The 17,666-nt window shown below is 40.2% G+C and overlaps 1 protein-coding gene across 2 annotated transcripts in view; it reads left to right on the forward strand.

The window, feature by feature from the left end:
- COL4A2 (collagen type IV alpha 2 chain) overlaps nt 1–17,666 on the forward strand; it is a 138,716-nt gene that overhangs the window by 107,324 nt on the left and 13,726 nt on the right. For both annotated transcript variants that reach the window (XM_035565603.2, XM_035565604.2), the window contains 16 exons: nt 1,002–1,074; nt 1,161–1,267; nt 2,377–2,578; nt 3,354–3,413; nt 4,210–4,272; nt 7,793–7,900; nt 8,578–8,799; nt 11,024–11,185; nt 11,750–11,920; nt 13,039–13,182; nt 13,783–13,908; nt 14,260–14,441; nt 15,308–15,371; nt 15,727–15,801; nt 16,400–16,507; nt 17,478–17,585. In XM_035565603.2, the coding sequence (XP_035421496.1) occupies nt 1,002–1,074; nt 1,161–1,267; nt 2,377–2,578; nt 3,354–3,413; nt 4,210–4,272; nt 7,793–7,900; nt 8,578–8,799; nt 11,024–11,185; nt 11,750–11,920; nt 13,039–13,182; nt 13,783–13,908; nt 14,260–14,441; nt 15,308–15,371; nt 15,727–15,801; nt 16,400–16,507; nt 17,478–17,585 (1,975 nt within the window). The remainder of the gene's footprint in view (nt 1–1,001; nt 1,075–1,160; nt 1,268–2,376; nt 2,579–3,353; nt 3,414–4,209; nt 4,273–7,792; nt 7,901–8,577; nt 8,800–11,023; nt 11,186–11,749; nt 11,921–13,038; nt 13,183–13,782; nt 13,909–14,259; nt 14,442–15,307; nt 15,372–15,726; nt 15,802–16,399; nt 16,508–17,477; nt 17,586–17,666) is intronic.

Below are 17,666 nucleotides of genomic sequence, written 5' to 3' on the forward strand. Positions count from 1 at the left end.
TAAATTTTTATCCCAACCAATGGGCATTCTTTTCTGTAGAGAAAGAGAAATTAGAAACAGCTGTAAACCATTTCAAAAACACGTTATGTGCTAAATTGCATTATGGACATGTAAACGTTGAAAGCAAAAAATAGCAAAGTGAACATCATACTATTAATGCAGTGTTATTGCTGAAAATTTCTGCAGTTATATAGTCAATGATGTAATTCAGCATCATATTAAGTTCCTGGGATTTCTTTTGGCCTATATAAAGCAAGGTTCAAAAGAAGCATCTCTGCATGGGTGTACAGATGGGGCTTCACTGTCCACTGCAGCTGGAAAATACACACAGGTAAAGCAGGATCCTTTTGCTCAAATTTGGTCTCCCCCTCTAGACTTACGGAAGTGTGAACCTGTATTCTTGAGATGACTTGCAGCTGAGATACAGTTTTCACACATGCTTTTCACCAGTGCTTTTTTCCACCATGCTTTTCTTTTTCAGAGAGGATTGGAGAATGTCAGTAAAAGACAGTGATGCAAAAGATACCGTATTAAGTAATTTATGGCAAAGGAGTATTTCAAACAAAAAATAAATGCACCAGGAATTCCCTTCATTCAATGTCTGCCTTGGAATTCAGTAAAAGGAAGATAGGGAAAAATGACTGATGGAGAACTGATGCAGTTCTCCAGTTGCAGTCATCTACAGGACTCGAACTTACGAAAAGCCACAGGTCTCCCAATGATATCCTCATGCAGAAGCACCATACCATGCCACACAGACTTTGGTCCTAGTTAGTGCATGTTAATAAAGATTCAGGCACAAGAATGGGATTACTGGAGAGGAAACCATACACAGTGAATAACAGAAAAGCAGTAAAGTTTAAGGAGAGTTGGTGTTTTTTTGTTTTGTTTTGTTTTTTAAAAAAGTTTTTAAGCAGAACGGTGGAAATACAAGTCTGTATACTTATTCTTTAAGAATTTCTGTTTCTTTTGTGTGTTTTTTTCATTGTGTGTAACATCAGGGATTGTCCGGTCAAGAAGGATTTCCAGGACCAAAAGGAGAAAAGGGAGATTCTTTTTACATAACTACTAAAGGTAGAGTAAAAGTTCTTGTCACATGTATTTTGCATTATTTATACCTTTCATGAGAGAGAAGTCTTACAATGAAAGGTCTACTTTAGGCACCAAAGGAATCCGAGGAGATCCTGGGCTTCCTGGTATCAGAGGGGGAGATGGTTTTCCAGGCAGAGATGGATTAGATGGTTTACCAGGACAGCCTGGCCTTCCAGTAAGTACACTTAATTACTAATGCATTTAATTCTGAGGAATTATGATCACCAGGTTGTCCTTCACACACAGATAAAGACGCAAAACTAAACTGACTGTGCTGGTTACTTATATACAAAAAAAAACCCTCAGGGTTTTTTGGAGCCACCTTTCACTTTTATTTCATTTTATTTAAGCAAAGAACTCGTAGTATATAACTCATTTAGGCCAATTTGATATTAGAGGTTAGTTTGTGATAATTAGCAGTTTATTGTTATCCAACATTGTGTAAGCCATTCTGTGTGATAATTTGATTTATGGGATTTAAAAGCAAAAATCAGTACAATTTTACATCCTCAAAACGTAGGTCATGTTGTCATATATGTGCTTGATAGCACCTCATCTAAGTAACTGTAGCCATCAAGAAGTTAGACACATAGTCTCAGTTGGTCTTCCAAGATCCGTCTGTGGGCAAAAGAAGAGTGACTCATCTCACAAATGTTTTGGACCACTGGGATGCTCTTGCCTCATATCTGAGGATGAACTAGAGCCATTTCATTCAATATGGACCGCGGTGGGTTATACTGCCAGTAAAAATGGTACTTTAATTACTTCTGTGGATGGAAACATTTTCCAGTGATGTTTTAAAGATGTCAATTCAGCATTGCAGTAACATCACTAGAGTAGCAGAACAAGAAGAACCAGCCCATTTGAGCACAGTTTTATGTCAGCACCTCTCAGGATGTACGAACTAAATGCAACACCAGAACTAACCCTAATTCATTGTTAGTGATGCATGTAGTTTCCCCCAAATCTACTCAAGGCATTTCAGAAAGGGCATTAAGGCTGTCCACAGCAGTGACACATATTGCCCAAATGCTCTTCATTGGCCATCCTTTTTAGGGGAATGCTCCTTCTAAGAGAGTTTCTCTTATGCCCTTGGTGTTGTGGGGTCTAAATTAATGTATGATAATTTCAAATATATTTTATTTGCAATGTTGATATAAAGAGCTGGGATGCAATACAGGAGGAATAGCTGTCTGTAAGATGTTATTCATGAGAGTACTTTGTTTGAATTTTGTTCGTTTCTCAGCAAAGTTAGGAGTGATCACCTCTATTCACTTCCCACAGGGTGATACTATCAGCGGCTTCCCCGGCGATCCTGGTTATCCAGGTGAATTAGGCCCAAAGGGCTTTCCAGGGGAAACGGGTCTGCCAGGTGAAGGATTTGTTGGTCCAAAAGGGTACCGTGGTCCTCCAGGTGACCATGGAACAGATGGAAGCCCTGGACCTCCAGGTCTTCCCGGTCCACCAGGAGAGCCTGGCCAACTAGGTAAGAAAGATGACTCTGTCTTGTATCAAATCTATGGAAGATCATTACTGAATTGTGCATGGCACCAGTGTTGAAAAGTTAGCATTTGGTGGAGGATTATATGGGTAAAAAGGGATTGCTTGTATTAGTTGTCCATAAATCTTTAAAAAAAGAAAGAAAAAAAGAAAGAAATACTTCAGAAGTCCCAGTAGTTTTATTGGTTTCATTTAAAGTATTGAAACAGCATAAGTGAACATGTTGGTGTCAGCAAGTAAAGTCTTTTGTGTTTTGAACAGCTGGAGGCAATGGAGCAATGTACCGCTTTTAAATGACTCACAGGGGGTTTTGTTTGGTCTACCCCATACAACCTCATCTTTTAATTGAGCAGAGAAAATCACATATTTGTCCCTCAGAGCTCTTTGTAGTATCTTCGCAGCTTTCTGAGCCTCTCATGTTCACAAAAGCTCAGGCTTGGAGTACTTTTTTTTGACTTCAGGATGCTCAGCAGAATATGAAAGCCTCAGCAGGAACCTGCCAACCCCACATATTGCATGGGACACATAGGCTCCTAATTTGAAAATTTGAAAATTTAGGTTGCAAGTCTAGCTCTAATTAATATATGGACAGAGAGTTCCAGTGTTTTACAGCAAATAGGTTTTAAGTAGTTTCTCCAATGCATAATACAAAAGAGAACACTTTATATGATGTTATAATATACATTTTGTTTAGAAATGAGAATGTTTTAGGATTTTCCGCTTTTAAATGATAACTATCCTTTCCCATTCTTTGCTCATAGACTGTGGGCAGGTCATTGAAGACTTTTCTAGAGGAGATGGAACTGAACCAATATGGTCAGGTACTGAACATACAAATGGCTTGAATATATTTCCATATTTAGTCTTACGCAACTCTTATAGCTTGATAAGTTCTTTCTGATGACTGGTTTGGATACTCTTAATTGTAAATTTTTTGAATTTCAGGTCACAAATAACCATGCATATACAGTATGTAGCTCGAAAGTAATTGAATCAAATTCAAAGTATTATAAAATTCTTGCAGTTTTACCTCTGCCATCCAGAAGTTATTTGTTTCATTTTTCCTGAGTGTTTATTGTGACAAAATAATGATTACCATTCAATATATAGCAACAATTCCAGAAATGAAATACCAAAGAGAAATTAAGAAACTTTTTTGAAGAAGAACTTTGAGTAATGAGTTTCAGTGCAACTTGACATTTAAAGAACCTTCAGTTGTACCAAAAATTGACTTGGTTTATTCAAGGGTACAAAATGCCAACAGGGAAACAAAGTGTCTCTCTTATTCTGATAAGTCAGCTGTCCTGGAATAGCTTCCCATGCCAGCCTAACTAGAGCAGCTACCATAGCCTCTGTAAAACAGGCAGAAGAGCAGCTCTTGATTAAATTATTGAGATGGAGCTCAGCTTGAGTGCCACCCAGAAAATGCCACCCATAACCAATGTTTTTGTGTTTTTTTTTCTTTTCTTTTTAATGAAGAATAAAACTTACAAAATTAGGCTTTTGCCCGTTAATTTCATTCACCTGCTTTGACAATGTTGTCTGAACTGCAGGCACAGAGCTGGTGAGAGGCAGCATGTGAGCACACATGGTGTGACAAACCATCTTTCTTTGCAGGTGGGGGCTGCGTGAGGCCACCAAAGGGGTCCCAGGGCAAGCCAGGACTGCCAGGAGCCACAGGTAATGGTTTGCCTTCACCTTTTTTTCCCATATACACAGTGTTTTGAGGGAGATCTTGCCAAACCTGTAAAGTCAGAAGTTTAAGAAGTTAAAGTTTAGAAATGGCAGTGGAGGGAAGTACTGACCTGAAGCAGGCAGAGGGTTCTAAGCAGCATGCAGCCCTGGTGGCTGCACCATTCCTAAACCAATTCTGCCTTTGTTAACGGGTGTCAGACATGAAACAGAAGGCAAAAAAGCACGTTCCCTTTGCTGTTCTGCACATGCAAGTAAGTCAAGAGAGAAAATACACAAGTTTATTGGTAGAGAGTGTGTTGAGGTCTCTCCAAGCTGACTGGGCACCTCACAAGGAAAATCCTGTCCTCTGAGAGGAAGGCAATAAAGAGTTGCAATGAAGGACTGTGACAGCTTCTTACTGTTCGTCATGAGATATACAGCGTCCCTTCTGCAAGGGCAAGCCTAATCTCTTTAATGTGGCTTGGTGTGATGGGCCAGATTGTCTGATGCAATGCGGTTGCCCTATCCGGTGCACCACATGCCTTCCTTGCAGAGCTGGTCCACAACCAAGCCCAGAAGGACCATCCGGTGATCCTGGGCCTTCACAGCACTGCAGGTTCCCCACCACTTTCCAAAACATAGAGGGCATGGGGACAGGGTCTGAAGGACTATGTGAGATGGGAACTGAGAGAACCACAGACAAGTTGTGAGGAGCAATCATAACCATTGACCTTGAAGAGGGAATTTCTGACCAGCACCACAAACTATAAGTTCCTGTAAGTTTATATACTTACAGCCTAAGCAATAAAGCTGTTTTTTAGTAAATACTTCTGTCACCAGCTGACCAAAAAAAAAAAATCACTGGGTTATTCAGAGTTTGGGAAATGTAAAATTCTTGATGTACCCATTTCTGAACCGTTCCCCCTGTGCTTCAGGCAACATCAGAGATCTGGACTATAACATTTAAGGTCAACCTCTTTTTTTCCCAGCACAAGCTTTATTATGGCATGCATGGATTGATTTATAACAAATTCATGGATCTTAAAAGGGAATGGTTTATCTCTATTGAAAGATGACAACTATCTCTGATCTGTGTTTCCTTAGTCCTAATGCCTTTAGTTTGGCATTAGGATCAATGCTTCTGAAGACTGTTTTCCTTGTCATCTTCGTAACTTTTTTCTAAGTAGGATTATTTGTTTCTTCTTTCCTTCATATGAACTTGGCAGTTTTTTTCTTTCAGTGAATGCAGTCAGACTGCTAGCTCTAAGAGGGCTGCGTGCAGGTGATGCTGCAATCGCAGATTTGTGTGGCTTATGTTTTGTAGCTTTGGTTAACTCTTTAACAAATCTATCTTTATCTTCATCAATGTATATGTTTTATGAACCTTAAGACTTATTTTGCCTTCCTGCCCTCCAAAAACTGGAAAAAGGCCCTTGCTGATCAGAATGCAGAACTCTGCTGCATTCTCTTCCTTTCAACTGGAGGTAGGTCTGGAACTGGAAAACTCGGAGGTACAGGACACATTTTACATCTTTTCAGTTTCTTGTCGCTGTAGCTGTGTTTGTCTGATTTCCTGGGGCATAATTCCTGCCCACATTCTCCATATTGACAAAAGTACCAACACCTTTATAGTATTTTCATTCTCTGCTTAGGGTGTTGTGGTTTTGTCCTCAGGACTTCCTGCCTTCTTTTCAGCCAGGATGGAGCTCAGCTATAAACAATCAAGTATCTCAGTGTCCTAATTGCTGATGACAGTATATCAAGCAAAAAGTCATCTCTATAGTCTCACACCCTCATGTTATTGTGTTCCTTTGAAATTCCTGGCAACATGCAAAGTCCATCCTAAGTTACGTCCTGGTTTTCAGTAGTGTCAGGACCTACATAACTGCTGTTGAATAAGATGCTTAAGCTTTCTGTTGCAAACGTACAAATAAAATGCTTGCAAAGTAAACATTGTTCTAAAATAAAAACTCTTCTTAACTGCTGTTTGGCACAACATGTTAACACCAGCTAGCATCACGTATTGAATTACTGAAATACGTGGTAAGCAGTGGATGCATTCTCCATCTGCTGCCTTCTTTCTCTAACATGGCTTTTTAATTAGAACAATAATGAGCAGAATAAATGAAAGTCAGTTATTACAGATGGGAAACAAGATGAAGATGCTATTTGGATGAGAGACATGTTAGAATTTTTCATTGAGACCTGAAAGCCTAGGATTTTTCTTTTAAATTGCTTTCTGAGAAGTTATTGTTCATATAAGAGAGAGAACAATAGTCCTGTACTGCACTGGGAAAATGCTTTTCACACTGCATAGGCTGTTTATGTGCTTTTTAGTTCTGGCCTTTGAAAGGTTTCCTTCTCTGCTTTGCACACACACACACACAGAGACCAGCTAAAACTGCAAAAGTCAATGGTTAAATTGGAAATTCAGAAAACTAAAGTGGAAAGAAATATCAAAATTCAAGTGATATTTTCCTTGTTTTGTCAGAGTATTTATTACTTTCAGTGTAATAAATAAATGATTTGTAATTCATGATGATGCTAAGCAACAATACTTAAAATGTTAAAGCATGTTCCTGACCTTCAGTCCTGAGCTGGGAACTTAAAGAGTTCAAGGAGCTAGGGAGGGGAGAGAAAGAAGGCATTCCATGGGAATTATTTCAAAGGAACTTTACCAGAAGTCTGGATCTTAGAATGCAATTAATTGACAAGACTTATGCAATAAAATTATTGCATGAAAAAATACACAAATAATACAGTTTTATAAACATAAAAGAGAGAAAAGAATCCTAGGAAATGCTTCCAGATTTTGTGATGTTAAGAAACAGTAATATTTGCACTTACCCAGATGTCAAATATTACACCACGAGGAAGCGAGGTCTCATTCTACCTCTCAGGAGATAAATCAATATGAACATGAGTTCAGTGCCAGAGGAACACAGCTCTTCTTTTACTACATAAGCTATAAACCTGCACTACTACAAAAATAGTAAGTAGGCTAGTTAATTTCTATTCAGTTTCTAGGATAAGTAGATCTAACCTTTAGCCTTACATTTCTTTTTCTGGTTATCTAAACCAGTCAGCTTTTGTCCTGTGATCAGTTTAGCAGGGAAGGGAAAAAATTGTTCCTCCAACATTATCTCACCTGTGCCCATTACTGCTGAGCATTCTTCCTTTGACATTGTCTTTTAACCTTAAGCTAAAAGGCTTAATTACAAAATATTATTTTAAAAGGTCTCCAAAAGCCTATGAAACTGATGATTTTCACCCTGCTAGTCTCCATTATAATTAGTCTTAAAGTCAGGGGCAGTCCTTTTAATCCATGTTTGTAAGAGCACTTAGTTTTGATCTATCCTTGGGATCTTGAGTACAGTGTAATCCCATAATATTTTTTTAAAGTTTATCTTTGTACGTGGAGACACATAATTATTATATTTACCACTACCTTTGCTTACATTATATGCAAATTTATATTTTGTTTGTTTAGATTATCACTTTTCTTAATTTCTTTTGTATAATTTAGGTGCTAAAGGTACAAGAGGATTCCCAGGTGATCCAGGCCCAGTGGGATACCCAGGGCTCAATGGTACACGAGGTGATCCAGGTCGGGAAGGATTGCCAGGTCCTCCAGGTATCTTGAAATAATTAATCATGCGTTATGTACTTATGACCTCTGCTACAGTCACAGGAGCACTGTCACCTTATTCCAGATGCATCTTCATTTATCTTCCATTCCATGATCAAACAATAAGCTATTATAAAAAATGTCTTTTTTGAAGCCAAGATGATTTTCTGAAGGTTCTCTAATGATGAAAAGTAATATAGACTTCAACCTTTCTCAATCTGCTTTATAGTGCAAAATTACAGATACAACAGTTCATGAAGTTGATGTAGAAATAAGGAAATTCAGTAATAAGACCTTTCAGATTCCAGATGAAATAGAATGATGATTGCAGAAATGAAGAAAATAGTAGTATTAGTGTTTCTATTTAACTCTTTCCAGCATTAATATAAATTATACTGTTTATATTGAAGGCAGATTACTAGCACTTGAAACAATGAGGTCCAGTTTCCCAGTCTTCCTCCCATCATCTGTGGGAATGGGGACTTGCTCCCTCCCAGTCATTCACCAACAGGGTGGAAGACAGGCATGGTGGCAATGGTTTATCAAGAGTTTGAAGAAATTGGCATTGGTCCCTTGAGATGTGTGAGGAAAAGCAGAGGCAATGACCCATCTGGTGTATCTAGGATTTGCACTGCAACATCTATAGTGGATGCTGTGATGCCTAATCCCTGTTTTATTTATAGGTTTTACTGGGCCTCGGGGAGACAGGGGCCCAAATGGACTACCTGGACTACAGGGACACCCAGGCCTTACAGGAAAGTCTGGTGCTCCAGGACTGGCAGGACAGAAGGGCGTTCCTGGTGAAGTTTTAAGAGCAACAGCAGGTTCTCGAGGGGATGCTGGGCTGCCCGGCTTCCCTGGCTTGAAAGGCACACCTGGAGATCAAGGAGTACCGGGAGTTAGAGGTAACAGCTACTTCAAGTAAAGAAATGTTTGTGGTATAAGTGTAGCCAAACTACAGATAAGCAAGAGTAATAAGAGACCGTGGCAAAATGCACTGGAGGTACCAATAAACCCAGCATCAAAGGGTCTCTCATCCCTTCCCCATGTACCTTGCCTATTACCAAAACACCTGGCTCCTCCAAATGCCTTCTGGAGATCCACTGCTTATGACCAACACTCCTTCACACTGTACGACATGAAATCAGCTGCAGTAGGATACCAAAGAACATGATTTTGCTTATCTTTGTTGTGTTCGGACACACTCTTTAGATTTTTCCCACTGTAGTCAATTACCCTGACTTTTCACTCACATAATGCATAATACTGCGCTTACTTCCCACACCAGAAAATGTTCGGATAATGTGTGGCTTTGCCGAATAGTAGATTGCTTCACATCAGAAATTGTAAATTTTAGCTGAGAGGGCATAATGTTTAATAACATGTTAATCATCTCTTTTACCTGATCAATCTTTGCACACTCTGGAGCAAGAAAACGATAGCATTATGTATTTATTGTTAATTTTGAGGTGTTCGTTTTATTTTGTTATTTTAAAAAACGTAAAAAACATGTCTTCTCCCTACAGAAGACAGAGAAAATCATAGGTTCTCTACAAAATCTGACTTCGTCTCTCTCTGAGTTCAGTGGGGGACTTTCAAAAGGACCTGTGGGAGTTAAGCATCTCTTGCTGCACAGTTTCTGCAGCATCTGGACATATAGTTAAATTTAAGACTGCAGATTACTCTTGCCCTGTTGTGGAAGCGAGAAAGGAGAAGTAATTGTGTGACTAGCTCAAAGCAAAGAAGTATATCACAGGAACTTACTTTGGAGACTCTTCTCATGATTTTCAATACAAATTAAAAAGGAAAAGAAACGCATGTCATTTTACTTGAGTTATTTGAAGTGAGGGGAGCTGATTTCATCTTCAGCAGAGTCATGGAGTGAAGTGATAGAATAAAGGCAGCTCTGCTGCACTGTGGTAATACTTGGAAAGTGTGAGAAAAGGCAGACAATGCCTCTAGACTATTTTTCTGAAAACAAGAAGAAATTCAAGTGAAAACACAGACTGAAAAGGGAAAAAAAAAGTATGTGACTTTGCACCTTCTTTCTTAGCATTTCTGTAAAATTAAATTTTCAGTAATAAAAAATAATTACAGTAAAAAGAAAAATCATTATTAGCCTGTCAATTTGTTATGTATTTCACAGTTCTAATCAAACAGCCAGAAGAAAAGGCTTTTGATTTTTTTATTTTATTTTTTTTTACTTTTATGTGAAGTAGTTAGTGAATCCTTTATATCATCCGTGCCGCTTAAACTATTAGCCCTTCAGAACGGGGAACTAAAGTCTGTAGTCTGTTGTTGCTGTTGAGAAAACTCTCTGTATGTGACCATTTAGGTTCTCTCTGTTATAAAGCACATCTAACTACATTCAAGCCTATGGACCTACCCTGATGTAAAATCAGAATAAAGACAAACAGATCCACTTGGCCTGGATTTTAAGTGCCATGTACTTTTAAGGTCTTGTACACTATTGCTTCTCTAATTTGAATGGAAAGTGTGCATTACCTTTTAAATCTTGAAGGGCTTTACTTTTATTTTAAAGCCTTTGCTTTTATTTTGTAGAGATGTAAATTTTCACCCAATACATTAAGTGTAGAATCAGGGCCATTTTGCTTAGGAATTTGTATGAATCTTATAAAGATACCTTACATGAAAAGTTCTGAACAATAACACAAAGCAAGAACCCACTGTCGGCCTTAAATTTTTCCATTTCTGCCAATTGTATTTTAGAAAAGATATAGACATTGTTTCTGTCTTTTGGTCAGCTGCTCAATTGAGTTCTTACAAAGATATATGTGATAAAAGGAAAAGATCAGAAATTACAGAATTATTGGAGTTAGAAATGGAAGACACCTACTCTGTTTAGAGCCACCTGGTAGCAAATTACTTCCGTCAATTGGAAAGAGCCTATTAACCTTTCTAATGCAAATATTGAGATTAGTACTGGTATTATCAATAATTTAAAAACTAATTAGCAGTCTTTTAATTCGCTTTTCCTGTTCTCACTAATTTTCAGAGGAAAAGCATATCCTGAAAGAACAGTGCACATATGCCTGCTTTGAGAAGTTACATGTAATAATCAGCTCTCTAGATACTGATGCTCTCTAATGCATGATTATGGTATTTTAGGAGCGGATGGTAGCCCAGGCTTGCCAGGAGCCAAAGGCGATCCAGGGCTGCAAGGTCTCCCTGGTCTGATGGGTTTGCCAGGATCACCAGGAACACATGGATTCCCAGGCCCACCAGGGAACCCTGGGCCAGACGGCGGACCTGGGTCTCAAGGACCCCTTGGTGAGGAAGTACTGCTGTCCTGCGTCACTTTCTCCTCCCACTTCTCTGTGGCAGGGCAATTGTATGGTTTCCCAAGGGGAAAGTTAATCTTGGGACTGTGGCACGTGCCAGGCTTTAATTCCCTGTCAGGAAATGACGGTAGCACAGGTACTGTGGTAGCAAATCATGCCGGTGTCACAAACGGGATGTGGGGGTGGTGATGGTCCTCACTGGCAGAGCTGCTGCTTTTCCTTCTGTAGCCACCTTCCAGGCCAGGCCAGAGCTTTCCAGTGGCAGACTGGGAGAACAGAACAACCAAATGGGAGTAGTCTTGTAGAAAAGGGGCTTTATTCTTAAAGAGGAGGGGGAGGTCATGTTGGGAGTGAGTATTGAACCAGACTGGTAGCAAGACTGGTTTACATTCATAATCATTTCTGAACTTCTTTGATTAAAAAAATCCAAACTTTTCCCCTTCAACTTCAAGCTTGTATGATAGCAGTTTTCCCCCGCTTGAGTTACCTTCTGTGAAATCATCGTCTATGTCCAAACGCTTTTAATCTCCCTTTTCACACGTCCACACGGCAGGTCCACCAGGTGCAAGAGGAGAAGATGGTGAGCAAGGTTTTCCTGGTCCCGTGGGCCTGAAAGGTCTGTCTGGTGAAAAAGGTGAAACGGGGTACCCAGGATTGCAAGGTATACCTGGCGTGATTGGTCCCCCTGGCATCAGTGGAATGGATGGCTTTCCAGGAGATAAAGGTAAGCTCTGAACAGCTGCACTGAGAGAAATGATGTTCTTTAAAGCTGCTCTGTGCTGAAATGAACAGGCCACGTTCTCTGCTGAGCTACCTTTTTAAAACAGAAGAGTTATGGTCACAGGCCTTACATATTCCAGAATCACTGTCAGTTTTCCCTTGTGTTGTGCTTGGTGAAAATCTAGCTAGTGACGTGCAGCCCTGTTTTGAAGGGCAATGGCTGCTGTATCTCTTCTTTTGAAGAACATACAGTATTTAGTGTTTGCTCTCTCCAAGTTTTTTCCTTTGTCCCAGTCCTACCAGCTCTCAGTGGAATTTGAGAGATGTTTCTTGAAACCTTTACTTTAAAGTTTTCGAAAGTTAGCAGCTCCATGCTGAGCGATGCCAGACACAAGACCTCAATGTTGAATTTTAACGGGATACTAATCTTTTTGTATAAAGAAGGTGAGATTCACACTTGCCAGCCACAAAAGTGTTATATCTAATGCAAGTCGTCTGCATCACAGAGGGAGTTTCAACAGAGTTCAACTCCATGCGAAGCCAACTAAAACAGAAGAGGGGGTGTATATCTAAAAATGCATGTAGCAATATCATCAGTCGGAAAGATCAGACTCAACTAAGACTTTTTTTCCTAAGATTACTCTGAAGTGCTGATCAGCTTGAGAGGAATGATCATCTGCTTGTTAGCATGACCCATGTAAAACATCATCCTCTTGTTTAGAAGAGGAGTGCAGTCATCTTTGTTGAGAAAGATCTATGACTGGCATGCCCTATAATTGTATCTGTGCAAGCAGAAAAAGGGGTTGACTGAAAATCCTGCATGGAATTTAGTACCTTTCTCTAGCTGTAGGACAGGTGTTGAATTGATTTTTCAGAAGATGACGCTAAGTTCTGGCCATCTCCACAACTGAGTGAAGCCCTGATCTTGTTTAGGTACCTACCTCTCAGAGAGCTTGGGTGCCTAATACAAAGCAGCACATTGCTCTAGGCATTGAGGCACCCAGTAGATACTGCAGCAGTGAGGTTTTCATACAGTTTTAGCTGAGCATTACTAGCTAACATTTACTTAGTTTGCAGAAATCTGAGCAAGGTAACACTTCTCTTCCCCTTCTTTCTTTAAAGGCTTAAGAGGTTCACCTGGCGTTGATGGTTTCAAAGGCATGCCAGGCCTGAAAGGAAGACCAGGAATCAAAGGAATCAAAGGAGAATTTGGTTCATTCGGGGCTCGGGGCGATAAAGGCACACAGGGCGCACGAGGCTTTAAAGGTATTTGCTTATGGGTGGTACCAGTGTTTGCTTTTCACATCTGGAGAACTATTTTGCAAGGGTGCACAGACAAGGACAACACATTTTTGACATAGCCGGGTTAGCTCAGACATTCCTCCACCTATTTCACACATGGGCCTCTGGCTGAGAGGCCTGGATTTTAAGCTCAAGGAGGGCTTTGTGAATCCTGAACATGGTCAGGTTGGAGACAGATACCTCGTTACCCTGTTTATCTGAGTGTTTCCCTTTCACTGGAACTACCCACTTGTTTGCGCTTTCTCCAGTGTGATTTGTTTTTTATGAACACAAGATAACTGATCTATTGAGAGGTAAATTATCTGTCACAGAGGAGTCTGTGTCCAGCTCCCCAGAATAGTATGTACAAAAGGTTTAACTCGGTTTTCATGTTTTCTTATGCTTAATTGTTCTGCTGACATGTTGTATTGATGCAGACAACTTTTTATGCAGATGGGTTTCCTATAGCTTGTGCAAGGTTATCCAGTAATCCGTTTTTGCTAATTTCACTCTTCTGTTTTTGCTTTCTCCAGCACAGTGCCGCTGACTAGCTTTTAAAAATATGGTTGTTTTCTTACCCTCTAGGTGACCGTGGGGAACAGGGTCCCCCAGGAGAGCCCCCAAAGCTGAAGCCTAGCATGATGATGGAAGTTAAAGGTGAAAAAGGAGATGTTGGAGAAACCGGCACCAAGGGATTCTTCGGCTTGAAAGGTCAGTGGTCACGACAAAGCAAAGCAAGCACATTCACGGCTATTGATCGGTGTCTAAGTATTTTCTCAGTTGCCATATAAAATATTCTCTGCTCAATGCACCACTGTGCTGCAGCCCACAAGGTTGACAAGGAAAGCTGAGCTCACAGCTGAGTTTCGTGGAGAGAAAGCCCAAAGAAAGCACTTCGTGTTTATGCCACATGTGTGTGCTGCCCTGTTGTGCCAGCACATTGTGGTGCTGTGTTTAGGGAAGGCTGCTACCATGAAACTTCTTCCGCACAAGCAACTCCATATCGTCCTTCCCTGCTCTAGTGTTTTAAGTCTTCTTTATTTTTATTTTCCCCGCCTGCAGGTAGCAAGGGAATGCCAGGCCTCCCCGGTAAGACAGGAACTCCCGGGTCTCCGGGGCACCCCAGTTACGTGGTTGGTGTGAAGGGGGACATTGGTGAAAAAGGACTGACAGGTCTGAAAGGGTATCCTGGTCCGGCTGGCTCTCCTGGCATCAGAGGCTTCCCTGGCAGCACAGGAGGCAGGGTGAGTACATGCCCATGGGTGGCAACACAGTGTCCTTTTGCTGGCATTCAGCTTCTCTAGGGAGTGGCATTCACCCCTTGAAATTGTGCCAAGCAGCTACAGCGCAAAGATTAAAATGCAGTAAAAATGGAATAAATAGACCAAATCATTTTCCTTGATCCTCCAATGTTCATTAAGCACAGTCCTTCCTCTTCTCAGTAAGAGACATCCAAATTTCAGGTGCCAGCTTTTTGCCTATAAGGACTCAGATTGCTCCATCAAGGTGCCTGGTTTTGTTAGCATAGCTGTTAATAAAAAATATTCTCAGCACTACATTTACTCTTCTTTTTCTCTCCTACTGATGGTGCCACTGCCAAAAATTGCTCACTGTCACTCACCTGATAGTAAGAAGTCTAAGAACCTGAGTTCCTTGAGCACAATTCACCATGATTCACTTTGGCAGCAAAATAACTTACATTGAGAAAAAATGAAGTCTTGCAAAAGGCCTGGCAGTAGATTCACACATATCATTTATTTAATAGAGCCCCAAAAAAATTGCTCCTTTCTCAGTTGGGTATGCCCTTAGATTTCAATAGAACTTTTTCCTAATTAAGTACTACGAGACGCAGTGCCAAATATGTGCAACATGATGCTCTCAATTTCAAATTTAAGACTTCGCAAACACAGCTTGTGACTTGGTTTGCACTGGTTTGGTTTAACCAATTTCAACCAAATGATTCCACTTATAAAGAACCGTGGAAACAAAACAAAATAAAAAGGTAAATTTAAAGGTGTTTTTTTTTTTTCAATATTTAAGCTATGCTGCTTGGAAGGTTGAATAAATCCCTATCATCACTAACTAATACCTGTTTTCAATCATATAACAGGGAGATAAGGGTGTCCCAGGAATTTCAGGCCATTTTGGTACTCCTGGCTCCCATGGTGAAATAGGTGAGTTTGCTCTCTTATCTGAGCATTCTTTGTATTCATTAATCATCAAGTGCATAACAGGACGTTCTGTAAGGTCTTCAGTCTTAAAGGGTCCTTGTACAGTCTTACAGTAAATGTGAGAGGCTGTGAAAAGGTTGATATTGTTAATTTCATGTAACATGTATAAATCCATGGGGGGCATAAGGAAGGCATTGTTCTAGAGGCTGTTTTTCTTCCTTCAACTTATTCTTCTTTTTATTTAGAAAGATAATTATTGCAGAATTTTGCCTTGGAAGTTGCCAAACTCCTTCAAAACATCAGGAAATACTATTTAAATTGAAGCCTTGCCACTCATTTGTTTTTTCACCTGAAACAGGTGAGCCGGGAGATACTATAAACTTACCAGGAATGCCAGGTCTTAAAGGGGAAGTTGGTGTGCCAGGCCTAACAGGTATTCATTTCACAGTCATTCTGGATGTATAATTTTTCATGTACTAAAGTCCATAAAGGAAAGGAGGGAGAGCTTAGCCTGTGTGCTTTTGATGACTGTTGAGCTCCTGAAGAGGTGCATCTTTGAATATGTGCTATGGTTACCTCTTCAAATGAAAGTACAGTTATGGCAGTAACCATCAATCACATGCAGCTGTAGTAAAACATTTCCTTTTTTTTTTTTTGCCATTGGTGACAAAAGAGGAATATAAGACCATAATTATGTAAGAGGGGATAGCAGAATCAGGTTTATTTTTGATTGGGTTGGTTAGATAATGTAGTAAAATTTGAGCTATCTCTGTACATTCAGCACATTTGAACATTGGTGTCATATTCCACATAATATGGGGAGTACTTTTAAAAAACAAATTTAATGATGGATTGGCTGACCTACTGTAGAAGAACATTTGTTCTCCCAGGCAATCCAAGCACTCTGACTTGAAGAATGTCTTTATGCAGCAAGATCAGGACTCATCAAGTAGCCAACTTCACATTACACAGGTTAGCTTTTATCATACAGAGATTATTGAGAGAATAATGTGCTTTTGTGGTTTTTGCAGGCTTAAGAGGAGGCCCAGGACAAAAAGGCGAAGGGGGTGAGCCTGGTAACCCTGGCATTGAGGGCATCAGGGGCACACAGGGTGTCCCTGGCTCCTTGGGACAGGAAGGTAAAATATTCTTCTTTTTTAACATGCCAAAGAATAAAACTGGATGAGAAGAGAAAGGAAAAAAGAAAAAAAAAACCTCTTACTCTCTGGAAAGAAAGTCATTAAGTTTTTAAAATGTTGATCGTTCTGTAAGTTGGTAAAGAGCAGCAAAAAGGACATGGAACTCCCAGGAGAACTTATTAAGAGGAAATTTCAAAAGAATAACGCTACCTTATTCCAGTTTTTCCTTTTTTATAGCAATCGTGTCCAGTCAAAGTGTTGCATTGCTGGCTTACTTAGGTATTCTAATGCTGCCTCAATATGGCAAGGAGGTGGGCATTTCAATGCTCTTTTCTGCCATAAATGAAATAAATATCCCACAGGACCCAGTTAGAGAACCTTTGAGCCAGTTTCCTTGGCTGACTGTACAAGAATACAAGGAAATTGAAATGAGGTCTGGCTCTGGCTGGATCATAAACTTGCAACTTAAGGAACATGTCTCATTGCAGGATGATCGTGAAAATGCTCCTTCAGAGCAGTTGCTCCACATGTCTCATTTAAATATAGGGCTTAGAAGCTCCATCCAAGACTGGAGCTGTTTTGGTAGGCACCTCACTGAGAAACGGCACTAGTCTGAGCTTTCCAGTCAGAAAGCCTGGGCAGACGGGGAAACTGAGGTGCACATAAATGAAATTACTTATTGTAACTGGTAATAGATGTAAAACTATCATTTTAATAGGAGGAGCCCACTATATTTCTGAGGTTGTCAGAAACCTGAAATTTGCAGTTAACTGTTCTGTTTCACCTTGCCCGTCCTATCTTTTCTCTCTTACTTCCTCCACTCAGATGTATAGTGCAGTGTCACACAATGACACTGGTGGGGGGAAGCCTTCATTTTGCTACCTGGGAGAATGAAGGTAGCACAAGGCAGTGTTTTGGGCTGTTGGTTTTTAAGGACACTCACGAACAATGATTCACCATTGTCATGTAGGATTGCCGGGACTGGTTGGCCCCCCAGGGCAGCAAGGAAGCCCCGGGACACCTGGATCTCAAGGTGAAAAGGGAACTCCTGGCTGGCCTGGCTTACCCGGACAAGCAGGTATTTATACAACTTAGGCTATTCAGTCATTTCAGTGTGAGCACTTGCTGTTGTTCTTTTGGTATAAAGGAGAAGAAGAAA

Source organism: Cygnus atratus, chromosome 1 (genome assembly GCF_013377495.2).
Source record: "Cygnus atratus isolate AKBS03 ecotype Queensland, Australia chromosome 1, CAtr_DNAZoo_HiC_assembly, whole genome shotgun sequence".
Lineage (NCBI taxonomy): Eukaryota > Metazoa > Chordata > Aves > Anseriformes > Anatidae > Cygnus > Cygnus atratus.